Source organism: Callithrix jacchus, chromosome 17 (genome assembly GCF_049354715.1).
Source record: "Callithrix jacchus isolate 240 chromosome 17, calJac240_pri, whole genome shotgun sequence".
Classification (NCBI taxonomy): domain Eukaryota; kingdom Metazoa; phylum Chordata; class Mammalia; order Primates; family Cebidae; genus Callithrix; species Callithrix jacchus.
Window position 1 is genome coordinate 53,280,015 of NC_133518.1, and position 15,184 is coordinate 53,295,198.

Sequence of the window (15,184 nt, forward strand, 5' to 3'; positions counted from 1 at the left end):
GAGGTAATTCCTTTCAAATCGCTATTTAAACATTCATAGACGCTATCTGAAATGAAAACTTCCCTCCCATTCCCTAAGCTGAAGAAAGCAGGAATTCCTCAGGAAAGCTGAATCAAGCTCAGTCACCCACAGAACCTCAATCTCTCAAAAGCCCCACGAGACCAAAATAAAAGCTGGATACCCTAAGTAAGCAAATCCTTGGACACTTCACATACAAAGTAAATAAATAAGCTCACGAAAATAAAAAGGTGGAAAAACAAAGACAACTTAAAAGCAAACCACCACACCCTCAACTCCGCGTTGCAACCGGTCTGCCAGGGGCCTTTACCTTCATTTTCCATCGAAACTGCACTCGGGTTGATGGCTACAAAGTCTTTAGTGTCAGCCACGGCCACACTGGGAATAGAGAGGAGAGGAGGAGGACAAGGAAGAGAAGCCCCCGGAATCCCAGGCTGTCACCCCCGCTCCCGGCCACGCGTCCCACGGCTGCTCCCACCACCCCTAGCAGCAGCATCTGCAAGAGAAACCAGGAGAAGCGGCGCTGACGAGAGAGAGGCTGAGTAGGGAGTTCCCCGCCCAGCCGCTATCTCGGGAGCCCCTTCCCCCAAATCCCGCGCCGCCCAGTCGAGTGCCCGCAACGTCCCCAGCTCACGCCAGCGGGGCGGCGCCCTAGAGACGCCCCCGCCCCAGTCAGGGGAGCCCCGGGCCCTCCCTTCCTTCGGAACCTGGAAGTTTCTGGAAATGGGGACGGGGGTAATACTGGTGGTACCCACCCAACACCCCAGACAGCCCTCCTCCAGGCTGGGGGACTCAGCCGCGCAGCTCGCGGGGGCGCCCCGCGCGCCTCGGGCGACCAGGAGCTGCTCGCGGGGCGGCGGGGCGAGGCAGGAGCCCGCTCCCGCCGTGAAAAGAGAGCGGGAGAGGAGGGAGAGAGGGCGGGCGGGGAGGGGAAAGGAGAGGAGGTGAGGGGGTCCGTCACGGTCCGTTGGGCGGGCTCCGCGAGGCCGTGCAGGTCTGCTCCCGCCTCCGACTCCTGCGCTCCGCCCCTCCCCGCCGCCAGCCTCTCAATCGCGCCCCGCACTCCTGGGCCTGCCGCGCACCGAGCTTTGTCGCTACTACTTCCGCTGCGAGAGGTGCGCGCAGGCGCATTCGTGCACACGGGCGGGGAAAGCGGAAGTAAAGTGAAGGCCGAGCCTTCGGCCGGGAATCTGCAATATTTGGGTCCGAAGCAGTCCGGTAGGAGGTCGGGCGGGGTTAGTGGCTCGCCCTGTTTTGCTGGCTCCCCCCCTTACCCCAGGGACCGTGCCCGCCCGCTTGTACGCACCCACTGAACGCGTACAAGCGGGCGGGCACGGTCCCTGGGGTAAGGGGTTGGAGATTTGGCCATGCATTCCCGTAGGGCGGCCGCTAGGTCGGCCGAAGCCCACCGGCACAGTCATGGCCGCTGTCCCCGAGGCGTTTAAGCGCTCTCTACAAACTCGATAGGAGAAGCCGCTCCCATCGGGGCGGCAGTCACAATCTCAGCAGGCGACGTGAGGGCCGCGGAAGGAATGAACGAGGTGTTCGTGCTCTAGCCTGGAGCACCGTGAGCAGCCTCCCGAGTCTCGCACCCTCACTTGCAAACCCCGGCACTGACTGGTTCTTGCGGGAGCCGGTCATCGAGGGGCGACCTCCCAAAATTCTGTAAGGGGTGTGCTTCAGTTACCATGTGTAATGAGAGAGCAAGGGTCAACCTCAGAGAGCTCCAAGGAGAACTAATCTTTTTCATTCGTTTGTAGTTCGTGGAACTAGGGAGAGGCTGGAACAACAATTAGAAACCAGTCATAAAGTGACCGAAGCCAAAGAACAAGCACTTCTTCCCCCCCGTATCTTTGTCCAGTGGCAATGGCTTTTCACACTTGCACATTTCACTTGCTTGGCATCTCACCCAGAACCCTAATAAATGCTTTTTAATGAACGATTGGTTTTAATAAACCTTGGTGAGCTAGACACGTTGTTGAACAGAAGTCCCCTCACACCCATAACCACTAGAGGGCAGAGCTTCACCTGCTGGCTGGTGATCACCGTTCAGAGAAATCAAAAAAAAAAAAAGCTTATTAATGCTAGATGTGTTTTTCTCCATAAACACTTAGAAACTTAAATTTGCTTTTCACCTCAGATCCTGTAACATATCCCAGTATGCTCTCTAACCACACGTTCAACATCAAAATTAACGGACGGGGTTGCCTGTGTTTCTATATTTGTTCCCAAGTAAGTCTTACTAGACTAGGATCAAACATTCTGGACCGCTTTCTAGATTTACCTTTCTTTTAAGAAATATTAAACTTTAATCAGCGAGGTCACTTTTAAAGATGAACCTGTAAAAATCACTATCAAGTATATTTCTAGTCTTAAGAGTTAGTATTTATGATCCACCTCTGGCTTGCACGGTCAGTAATTTTTGTCTACACAGTGACATAGCCTATGATTTGTACAATGAATGTGCTCTCTCTTGTTCAATGTCATCAATTTGTAATGGTTATTACTGTGCATATTCAACCTTGAAACAACAGTATTATATTTTTTTAAAAAGCATCTAAGGTAGGAAATTACACAATATAAACACTTTGATATTAACCTATGCATTTACAAAATAGAAGGTAACTGTACAGAATTTGATATTGGGTCACTTTAGCTGAAACATCTAAAGCAACTTTTCAGACCTATCTATTGTATTAATATATTGCAATACTCTAGCATTGACATCAAATCTAAAACTCCTCCAAAAGATTTATAGCTCCACGGTTTATACCTAAAATGTCTTAAACTGAAGTTTTACTTTTGGTCGCCTAAATTATGAAAGTCATTGTTCCTGTTACTAAGCTAAAAAAGAAACTGGTAAGATCAAGATCAGCTTTACCAAGAAGAATTGACCAAGACGTCATTTTATATAAGAAACTGCAAATTTTGATGTCTGAGGGGGTTCTGGAACCAATCCCCTGTGGACACTGAAGGATGACTATATACATATATATGTCATACACATGTATGTATCTGTATATACACACATACATATATATGTATATATATTCATACACACATACACACTACCCTTCTTTGAAAAGATTGTAAGAATCTGGTAAAGTAAATGAACACAGGTTGCAAATTATAAGCACTATAAAAGTATAAGATTATTATACAGAGAAACAAGCAAATGCCTGGACTGTTAGGGAGCTACAATGAAATTGATGTCAATGAAACATTATGTCCAAGTTTCCTCTTATTGCTTCCATAGAAATCATAGCTCTAAAAATTATTTCTACTCTCCTTTTGTCCTGGATATTTAGCCTACAAAATTAAATGCATCTGATGCAAAAAGTGATCACATGAGCAAGAAGGGGAAATTTGTCAGGCTTCTCCACTTAGGAGAAATATTACAAATGGGAAAGACTGAAGAATGGTCATGATACTCTAATTTTTTTATACTGTGCCTTATTCCACAGAGGATGTGAGGCATCTTGTTTTTAATATCAAATTTGATAGCTGCATTTTTATAAACCTGGATGGTAAAAGAATATGTGGTTCTTTAGGGATTTAAAAATTAAAACTTGGAAAAAATTATTTTTAAAATCGTTCCTCAATTAATGTCTTCTTTTAAAGGCTATTCTAATATTGTTTAAAGTACCAGAGGTTAATAGTTAAGGAATTTCACCTAGCTGCTAGAAAATAAACTGTCATTTTATCTTAAGCTGAACATTTTATTTACTTACTAATTTAAGAGACAGAGTCACTGTCACTCAGGCTACAGTGCAATGGTGCCATTATAGTACACTGCAATCTTGAACTCCTGAGCTCAAGAGATCCTCCCACCTCGGCCTCCCAAAGTGCTTGGGATTAGAGGCATGCACCACCATGGCTGGCAAAGTTGGACATGTTAAAAACATATAAAGATGCATACTTTAATTTTTTTTTTTTTTTTTTTTTGAGATGGAGTCTTGCTCTCAAAGACTCCCTGTCACCCAGGGTTGAGTGCAGTGGTGCAATCTCAGCTCACTGCAACCTCCGCCTCCCGGGTTTAAGTCATTCTTCTGCCTCAGCCTCCTGAGTCCTGGATTACAGGCACCTGCCACCACACCCAGCTAATTTTTGTATTTTTAGTAGAGATGGGGTTTCAACATCTTAGCTAGGCTGGTCTCGAACTCCTGACCTCGTAATCCACCTGCCTCAGCCTCCCAAAGTGCTGGGATTACAGGCATGAGCCACTGCACCCGGCCATCACTTTATTTTTATAAGCTAACATACTCCAACAGAACAACAGAAGTATTTTTCTTCCTACAGGATAAAGGACATGCTAAATGTCAAGTGTAGAGAAATATAGTTTTATTGCCAAGAGTGTTGTTTGAAATTAGTGCCTAACAAACATCTACCAGTATTGCTATAAATCTGCCTAGCTCATGTTTTAGCAGTGCTGGAAGAATAAAACTTGGAAGCAAGAATACATATGAGCTACTTGTGTTTGGTTGGTTTTAATAGCACCCAGATCCCCAAGTACTCTACAAATATTTTATCACTCACAAAATTCTGTAGCCTCTTTCACACTTGCTAACATTCTAAACATGAAATATTTTATGAAACTGAGAAGATGAAATGAGAGAACTTATACTCTTAATTTTTATTTTTAAAGAAGTTTCTTTCAAGTATGACAGACTTGGCTCAGATGAATGGAGAGACTGTGTCATACTTAAAAGAAACTTCTTTAAAAATAAAAGAGCCAATGGTGATATTTGGGATCTCTTACATACTACCAGTCTTCCGGATTAGATGTGAGTGTGGATGGGGTGCATGTGAAAATAAGAAAGGGGTAAGAGCAAAGTGAGTGTGAGTCCCATGACCAAGAGTCGACTCTGAACTTCATCATTTCCATGGAAAACAGACATACCATATTCCAAATTATATAAACTACAGGATTTGTTTTGATATATGAATGTACCCATTTAAAAGAATATTTCATCTAGTTTCCAAACTATAACTATCATAATTCACCTCTGGCCCCAGAATACTTGACTGCAGTAAATATGTAACAAAGACCTGTTAAATAAATGGATAACCTGAAAAATGTTTATCATAAATATTTTTTGTTGAATAACAATCTACTCGCTTCCTATGATCAAACTAAAATCCAAGCTTCTACTTTCCTATAAAACAAAGAGGAATTAAGGGATTTTAAGAAGTTTAATGATCTGGCGCAGCTCATACCTGTAATCCCAACATTTGGGGAGGCTGAGGCAGGAAAATTGCATGAGCCCAGGAGTTCAAGACCAAGCGGAACCACATAGTGAGACCCTGTCTTTACAGAAAATAAAACATTAGCTGGGTGCAGTGGCACACACCTGTGGTACCTGATACTCAGGCAGCTGGGGCGGGAGGATGGCTTGAGCCCAGGAGATCGAAGCTGCAGTGAACTGTAATCACGCCACTGCACTCCACCCTGGTGGACAAAGCAGAACCTGTCTCAAAAAAAAAAAAGTTTTAAAAATGAACCTACATCTCCAAAAACCACAAAGGGGTTAACCAGGACAACATTATCTGAATGGGAATAAGTTCTAATTGTTGTAAGAAGTGCTCAATATTGAGCACTGCCTAGAGCAGATAAAATTGCACACACAGATTTTGAGCCAAGGTAACCATCTGAAATTAAAAGATAACAGTGTTGAGGTGGTTGTTTCCATGCATTTGAGAAATTTTAGTTGATCCTGTGCTTTGGATTTTGATGGCATGCATATTGGTGACTGACAAAAAGCATTGTATATTAGGTCCTCGAATACATCATTTCATTAAACGATGAGAAAACAAAAACAAAAATCAATTACTGGTGGGGCCACTGTCTGTATTGAGTTTGCACATTCTCCCTGTGTCTACATGGGTTTTCTCCAGGAGTTCTGTTTCCTCTCATATCCCTAAGTTGTGTATGTTGGGTTAATTAGTATGTCTAAATTGTCCCAGTGTGAGTGACTGTGTGTATCCTGTGATGGTATGGCATCCTGTCCAAGGTGATTCCTGCATTGAGTGCTGAGATGCCAGATAGGCTCAGGCTACCTACAACCCAGAACTGAAATAATTGGGTAAATAATTACCTTATTTGTTTTATTAATCTTTCTTAAATGTATATATAACTCATATGTATTTCAATGTTTAATATTTGAAGTGTTTTGGAGAGCAGAGCAAGATGGTGGAATAGAAGCCTATACCATTGATAACCCCCAACAGGAACACCAAATTTTAACAACTATCTTCATACTGGAAAGCACCATCACAAGAACCAAAAATCAGAGTACCTGGTTTTACATTTATATCATTGAAGAGAGTAGGAGAGACAGTTTTAAATCACCAATACCACCCCTCCCCCATAACCTAGCAGCAGCCATGCTACACAAAGAGTCTCTGCACTTGGGGGAGGGAGAGTGCAGTGACTAGGGGTCTTTCTATTAAACTCAGTGCTGCCATGTCACAGTGGAGAACAAAGCCATGCTGGCTCAGCCAGCACCCATGCATGAAGTGAACATTTGGACCATACGCAGCCAGAGGGCAATGGCCCAACCCAACAGTCAGAACTTGAGTTTTTGGCAAGCCTCACCACCATAGGCCAAAGTGCTCTGGGGTTCTAGGTAAACTTGAAAGGCTGTCTGCGACCCAAGGATTGCAGTTCCTAGGCAACTCCTAGTGCTGGGCTGGGCTTAGAGCCACTCTACTAGGGTGGTACATGACCTAGGGAGACACCAGCCAGGGAGTCTAAGGGAGTGCTTTTGCCATCCTTCCCCCAACCCCAGGCAGCACAGCTTGAAGCAACAAAAGTGACTCCCTCCCTCTGCTTATGAAGAGGAGAGCAAAGAGTAAAGAGGAATTTGTTTTGCATCTTGGATACCAGCTCAGTCACAGTAGGATATGGCACGGGGCAGTCATGAGGCCCCATGCCAAACCCTAGCTCATGGACGACATGGCTAGACCAACATGGGCCAAAAGGTAACCCATTGCCTTGAAGGGAAGGATCCACACCTGGCAGGATTCATCACCTGTGACTAAAGAGCCCCTGGGTACTAAATAATCAGCAGCAATACCCAGGTAGTACACCTTGGCATGGGCCTTGCGTGAGACTCTGAGACATGGCTTCAGGTGAGACCCAGCACATTGCCAGCTGTGGCAGCTATGGTGAGAGACTCCTTCTGCTAGAGAAAAGCAGAGGGGATAGTAAAAAGGACTCAGTCTTGCACCTTAGATACCAGCTCAGTCAGAGTGCTGCAAACCAACAAGTGGGCTCTTGAAGTCCCTGATCCCAGGCCTAACATCTTGGATGGCACTTCTCAACCTCTCCTAGGCCAGAGAGGAGCCCAGTGCCCTGAAGGGTATGTCACAAACCTGGCAGCATTCACCACAAGCTGACTGAAGGTCCTTTGGGCTTTAAGTGAATATCAGTGGTGGTGTGGAAAACCACTCATGGCCCAGTGGTAGTGGTTGCCACAGAGAGAGGCTCCTCTTCCTGTTGAAAGGAGAGAGAATAGCAAGAAGGACTTTGTATTGTGGTTCTACTGTGCACTTAGCTGCAGTAGAACATCAGATAGACATGTAAGGTTTTCGACTGCAGCCCCTAGCTACCACACAGTGTATCTGGACCCACCAGGGGCTGTGGGAAACTCACTGCCCTGAAGGGAAGGAAACAAACCTTGCTGGCTTCATACCTGCTAATGGTAGAGCCCTAGGGACTTGAGTGAACATAGGTAGTACCTAGGTAGTAATTACAGAGAACCTTGGGCAAGACCTAGTGCCGTGCTGGTTTCAGGTATAAACCAACACAGACCCAGTGATGAGGGCCGGGGGGGGGGGGGGGGGGGAGGCATGTCACCCCACCCACAGCCCTAGGCAGCTCAGCACAGAGAGAGAGATTTCATTTGTTTGGGAGAAAGTAAGGGAAGAGAACAAGAGTCTCTACCTTGAAAGACAGAGACTCCTTCAGGGTTTTATCTAAGACCACCAAGGTAGTACCTCTACAAGTCTGCAAGAACCACAGCGTCACTGGGCTTGAGGTGCCCCTAATGCAGCTGTGGCTTAGATCACAACACCCCAATTCTTTCAAATACCTGAAAAGCCTTCCCAAGGAAGATGGGTACAAACAAGACCAAACTGAAGACTACAATAAATACCTAATATTTCAATGCTCAGACACCAAAAAACATCAATACCATGCAGGAAAATAATGACCTCACCAAATGAGTTAAATAAGACACCAGGGACCAATCCAGGAGAAAAAGAGATATGTGACCTTTCAGACAGTTCAAAATAGCTCTTTTTAGGAAACTCAAAGAAATTTGAGATGACAGAGAAGAAATTCAGAATTTTATCAGATAAATTTAACAAACAAATTGAAGTAATTAAAAGAAGCAAAACTTGTGGAGTTGAAAAATGCAATTGGAATACTAAAGAATGCATCAGAGTCTTTTAATAGCAGAATTGATCAAGCAGAAAAAATAGCACGAAGAAAGTCTATTTGAAAATACACAGGGAAGACAAAAGAAATAAGAATAAAAAAGAATGAATCATGCCTGTAAGATCTAGAAAATAGCCTTTAAGTTATTGGCCTTAAAGAGGAGGCAGAGAAAGAGATGGGGATATAAAGTTTATTCAAAGGGATAAGACCAGAAAACTTCCTAAGCCTAAAGGAAGATATCAATACTCAAGTACAAAAAGATTGGAGAACACCAAGCAGATTTAACCCAAGGACTACCCCAAGGCATTCAATAATCAAACTCCTAAAAGTTAAGGTAAAGAAAGGATCCTAAAAGCAGCAAGAGAAAAGAAACAAATAAAATAAAATGGAGCTCCCATATGTCTGGCAGCAGACTTTTCAGTGGATATCTTACAGGCCAAGAGAGAGTTGTGTGACATATTTAAAGTGCTGAAGGAAAAAACCAAACAAACACTTATTGTAGAATAGTATATTTGGTGAAAATATTCTTCAAGCATGAAGGACAACTAAAGACCTTCCCAGACCAACAAAAGCTAGCTATTCATCAATGCTAGACTTGTCTTTAAAAAAAATGCTAAAGAGAGTTCTTCAACCTGAAAGACAAAGATGTTAATGAGCAATAAATCATCTATATGAATATGTACAACAAACCTTCATGACATATCTTTATGTAACAAACCTTCATGTGTACCCTCAAACCTAAAATAAAAAATGTTTAAAAATCATTTATATGTACAAGACTCACTGGTAATAGTAAGCATATAGAAAAATCATGGACTATAACTGCAAAAACAAACTGTAATTGGGGCATGTAAAGTACTCTTAAGTAGGAAGTCTAAATGGTGAACCAATCAAAAATGATAACTACAACAACTTTTCAAGTCGTACTACAATAAGACATAAAGAGAAACAAGAAGGCTGGGCACGGCGGCTCATGCCTGTAATCCCAGCACTTTGGGAGTCCAAGGTGGATGGATCATGAGGTCAGGAGTTTGAGACCAGCCTGACCAATATGGGGAAACCCCGTCTCTACTTTAAAAATAAAAAAATTAGCCAGGTGTGGTTGCATGTGCCTGTAATCCCAGCTACTCAGGAGGCTAAGGCAGGAGAATCACTTGAACTGGAAGGAGGAGTGTGCAGTGAGCCAAGATTGTGCCACTGCACTCTTGTCTGGGCAACAGAGTGAGACTTTGTCTCAAAAAAAGAAAGAAAGAGCGAGAGCAAGAGAAAGAGAAAGGAAAGAGAGAGAGAGAGAGAAAGAAAGAGAAAGAAAGAAAGTTAAAAAGCAGGGGGACAAAGTTCAATGTAGAGTTTCTATTAGTTTTCTTCTTGCGTGATTTGTTGTTTATGTAATCGGTTTTAAGTTGTCTTAAGTCTAAAATAATAGGTGATAAGATAGTATTTGCAAGCCTCATATTGAAAAACATTCAACAGACACAAAAACTATAAGAAGAAATTGAATCATACCACCAGAGAAATTCACCTTCACTGAAAGGAAGAGAGGAGGAAGGAAAGAAGGAAAGGAAAACCACAAAACAACCAGAAAACAAATAACAAAATGATAAGAGGAAGTCTCTACTTAACAATAAAAACATCAAATGCATTTGCATAAAACTCTCCAACCAAAAGACACAGAGTGCCTGAATGGATTAAAAAACAAGACCCAATGATCTATTATCTATAAGAAATACGCTTCACCTATTAAGATACACATAGGCTGAAAATAAAAGGATGGAAAAAGATATTCCAAGTTAATGGAAACCAAAAAAGAGCAGAAGTAGCTATACTTATATCTGACAAAACAGATTCTGTGACAAAAATTGTAAGAAGAGACAAAGAAGGTCATCATATAATGATAAAGAGGTTAATTTATCAAGAGGATATAACAATTATAATGTACCCAAGACAGGAGCACCCAGATATATGAAGCTTATTTTATTAGAGCTAAAGAGAGAGATAGACCTTAATACAAAGTAGCTGGAGACTTCAACCCTCCATTTTCAGCATTGGACAGATCTCCTAGACAATCAGCAAACATCAGACTTAATCTGCACTATAGACCAAATGGACCTAATAGATATTTACAGAACATTTCATTCAATGGCTGCAGGTTACACATTCTTCTCAACACGTAGAGTAGTCTCAGGGACAGGCCATATGTTAGGTCAAAAAAGAAGTCTTAAACATTTCCCAAAAAAAGAAATAATATCAAGCATCTTATCTAACAACAATGGAATAAAGCTAGAATTAATAACAAGGAATTTTGGAAACTATACAAATGCATGGAAATTCAAAAACATGCTCCTGAATGACCAGTGGGTCAATAAAGAATTAAAAAGGAGAATGGGTGTAGCAACTCACGCCTGTAACCTCAACACTTTGGGAGGCCAAGGCAGGCAGATCAACTGAGGTCAGGAGTTCAAGACCAACCTGGCCAACATGGTGAAATCCTATCTCTACTAAAAGTACAAAAATTAGCTGGGCATGGTGGCTGGCACCTGTAATCCCAGCTACTCATGAGGCTGAGGCAGGAGAATTACGTGAACCCAGGAGGCAGAGGTTGCAGTGAGCTGAGATGACAGAAAAAAAAAAAAAGAAAAAGAAATTAAGAAGGAAATTGAAAAATTTATTGAAACAAATGAAAATGGAAACACAACATACCAAAACATATTAGATATGGTGAAAGAGGGAAGTTTATAGCTTTAAGTGCTAAGAAGGCAGTTTATAGCTTTAAGTACCTACATCAAAAAGAATAAAGAGGGCTGGGTGTGGTGGCCTAGCACTTTGGGAGGCTGAGGTGGGCGGATTACTTGAGGTTAGTTCAGGAATTTGAGACCAGCCTGGACAACATGGCAAAACCCCGTCTCTACTAAAAATACAAAAGTTAGCCAGGCATGGTAACAGGTGCCTCTAATTCCAGCTTTTTGGGAGGCTGAGGCAGGAGAATCGCATGAGCCTGGGAGGCAGAGGTTGCAGTGAGCCAAGATCACACCACTGCACTCCAGCCTAGGCAAAAGAGCAAAACTCTTGTCTCAAAAAAAAAAGAAGAAGAAGAAGAAGAAAGACTTCAAATAAATATTCTAATGATGCATCTTTTAAAAAATTTAAAAAGCAATAGCATGTCAAACCCAAAATTAGTAGGAAAAAAGAGTAAAGATCAGCGCAGAAATAAGTTTGAAATGAAGAAAACAATAAAAATGTCAATGAAACAAAAAGTTTTTTGAAAAGATGAACAAAACTGACAAACCAATAGCCAGACTAACAAAGAAAAAAAGGGAAAAGATCCAAATAAATAAAATCAGAGATGAAAATAAAAACATTGCAACTGATACTATAGAAATCCAAAGGATTATTAGTGGTCAGTATGATCAACCATATGCTAATAAACTGGAAAATTTAGATGAAATGGATAAATCCCTAGACACATACAACCTACCAAGGTTGAACCATGAAGAAATCCAAAACCTGAACAGACCAATAACAAGTAACAAGCCATAATAAAAAGTGTCCCAGCAAAGAAAAGCTTGGGACCTGAAGGCTTCACTGCTGAATTCTATCAAACATTTAAAGGAGAACTAATATCAGTGCTACTCAAACTATTCAAAAAAAAAAAAAAAAATAGAAGAGGAGGGAATACTTCCAAACTTATTCTACAAGGCCAGTGTTACCCTGATACAAAAAACAAAGACACATCTCAAAAAAAAAAAAATCTACAGGCTGGTTTCTCTGATGACTATTAATGCAAAAATCCTCCACAAAATACTAGCAAACCAAATTCAACAATACCTTAAAAACATCATTCATCATGACCAAGTGAGCTTTATCCTTGGGATGCAATGATGGCTCAACATATGCAAATCAGGGAGATAAAGAGTAGAATGAAGGTTACCAGAGGCTGAGAAGGGTGGTGGGGACAGGGGTAGGAGGTGGGGATGACAAATAGGTACAAAAAATTTAGTTAGAAAGAATAAATAAAACCTAGTATTTGCTAGCACAACAGGGTGACTATAGTCAATAATAATTTAACTTAACTTTTTTTTTAGAGAGAGAGTCTCACTCTGTCACCATGCTGGAGTGCAGTGGCACGATCTCGGCTCACCGCAACCTCCATCTCCCTGGTTCAAGCGATTCTCCTGCCTCAGCCTCCTGAGTAGCTGGGATTGCAGGCCACACCACCATGCCCAGCTAATTATTGTATTTTTACTAAAGGCAGGGTGTTACCATGTTGGCCAGCATGGTCTTTATCTCGTGACTTCAAGATCCTCCCACCTCGGCCTCCCAAAGTTTTGGGATTACAGACATGAGCCACTGTGCCTAGACAATTTTACATTTTAAAATAATTAAAACAGTACAAATAGATCATTTGTAACACAAAAATAAAAGCTTGAGATGTGATTGTAACACATTGCATGCCTGTATCAAAATCTCATGTACTACATAAACATAATATACTTAAATAAAAATTTTAAAATAAGATTCTCGAGCAAATCTGCTTAGGAAAAATACAAATAACAGTTGGAAAAAAGTGAAAGTTGATTAAAAAAGTGAAAGTTGAAAAAAGTATTTTGGTCCTTATTAAGAATTCTAGTGGTGTGTTTGTGACTTACCAGAGATATGCTGTTGGAACTTTAACTCTTGTTTATATCAATTAGCCTATGGTAAAATTGATTTTACTTGAATACTTTTTTTTTTGCTTAAAGTCACAGTTTTCAAGAACCTATCAACAACATTACACGAGGACCTACTGTTATTTCCAGCACTGTCTTCAGTCATTACCTTAGAGATCAATGAATTTCCCCTTGATTTCTGGACAAGACTGCTAGGAGGTTATGTAGAAGCAGCAGGTCTTAAAATAGGTGAGTAACTTAAATTGCCACCGGCCAATATCTTCTACCAACTTTGAAAGCTTTGCTGATGGGTTGATTGTTTTAAGTAGTTGAAACAGTGGGACAAATTCTATATCATATCTGTAGGCCTCTGGCCGTGTTTGCATTAATAGCTTCCTCCTTCCATTTAAATGCTTTATTTATTGTAAATAAATACAAATGATTTATTCAATTTCATATCAGAAACATTTTCAATCTCACTTTATCGTGCTGCACACTGGGATGTGAGAGAGCTTTGGGAAAGTTTGCATTTCTTCATACCTCCAAAATGGTACACTTTACACTTAAAAGTTGTCTATCCCAAAAACTGCTAAAAGTCAGATATTTTCTGCAAAGCTTGCATCTGTGTCTGAATTTGTCCCATGTCCTTCCAGGCCCCCTGCAGAAATCATCTCTCTCTACTGTGCTTCCTATTGTGCAAATAAATGAGAAAAAGTCACAAAATGCCATTATGATAATAAATTAGAGAGTGAGCTACAGAGCCCCAAGGCTTTATGAGGATCCTGCAGTTTAGCCCTGGACAATCATGGAAACAGACCACTACTCCCACTGAGCATACTATGGGAAATATAGAATCCTTATCAATGAGATGCTTTTTGAAATAGATAATGAAAAAGGAGGAATTATAATTTGGCAATATAGGTTGTGAGATAAATGATAGAGAAGGGTAATCACAAATTGGCAGGAAAGAGTATTTGCAATACAAGCAAATTGTTCATCCTTTAGGTTAGAAAATTTATTGCTACAATAAAAGATAAAGTGGAAAATTGGATTAGAGGTACTTGTAGTATGCCTTCAGGCAACCTTATTTTTGCTTCCTTGGTTATAAAAGGTAATGCTTTTGTAGCTATATTTTAAATGTTTAATATTTCCAAATTTCCTATATTTAAGGGAATCAGAAAAATGAGTTTTGGAGGGCAAAACTTTCTATGAGTGGGAACAGATAAGCTGAAGTGAAAATTTGGGGCTTGAACTTGCCCAATCAGCTCTTAATTCGAACATCTAAATGCAAAACTATTTTCTACAAAACTGCTACATCAACTACTAGAAATATTGGTATTCTAAATGAGCAGTGTCCCAGTCTAGAATATTTAACACAAGGCTTACAAACTAAAAATGGCATCAGGCCCTTTGAGGTAAGTAAAGAGATCTCTAATTTTCTAATGATATACTGTAATGATAATACTGTAATGGTAATTACAGTATATCTTTTAATGAGTATCATAAGTCATCCTCAAACATCCATTCCTAGCCACCATCAAAACCTCTGCACTCTTCCCAGGGACCTGCTGTCACCACCACACCAAATAGGGGTTAAAGAACCAGATCACCTGAGGCTTACTACCACTTCTGCCAGCAACCCAGACCACTCCAGCGATGAGGTCACCATGCACCCATGTGCTGCCCAGAGGCCCAAGGATCATCTCAACTGCCATCCCCATCCAGCACAGCTTTCCCACAGCCTCCACAGACAATTGGAACTTAAGCCACTGAGGAGTTTGCAGACACCACTGATGTTGATGACAGCAAAATAAATTACACAGAGACTATACTACCTCACTCACCCAGAATGAAAGCTAAGGCACTCTACACAACTGACATTATGAATATATCTATAGGAAAAAGTCTTTTTCTCTGAAAGGTACTCCATAAAATTAGAAGAAAAACTGTTACACCAGGTGCACAGATATCAACATAGAGAAACAAAAATAAATAAATAAATAAATAAATAAATAAATAAATAAAGCAAGGAAATATGACAGCACCAAAAACACCATGATTCTTCAGTAACAGAATCCCA

General features: G+C 41.1%; 1 protein-coding gene and 1 long non-coding RNA gene across 18 annotated transcripts in view; one reads left to right on the forward strand and one right to left on the reverse strand.

Annotated features, from left to right (window-relative positions):
• Positions 1-15,184, reverse strand: part of ATP2C1 (ATPase secretory pathway Ca2+ transporting 1) — a 166,917-nt gene that overhangs the window by 126,334 nt on the left and 25,399 nt on the right. For 5 of the 17 annotated variants that reach the window (XM_078354235.1, XM_078354233.1, XM_054246857.2 and 2 more), the window contains exons 1-2: positions 774-1,123; positions 329-514 (exon numbers count right to left, since the gene is read on the reverse strand). The exons of 5 other annotated variants lie outside the window; for them this stretch is intronic. In XM_078354235.1, the coding sequence (XP_078210361.1) occupies positions 329-334 (6 nt within the window). In that variant the 5' untranslated portion in view covers positions 335-514; positions 774-1,123. Of the gene's footprint in view, positions 1-328; positions 515-773; positions 1,124-15,184 lie in introns of those variants that run through there. 7 more of the 17 variants (XM_078354234.1, XM_078354232.1, XM_035278776.3 and 4 more) reach the window with 2 other exon arrangements.
• On the forward strand, positions 1,549-1,947 carry LOC103788855 (uncharacterized). The gene is made up of 2 exons (XR_614888.5): positions 1,549-1,683; positions 1,779-1,947. It is a non-coding gene; the product is annotated as an uncharacterized LOC103788855 (long non-coding RNA).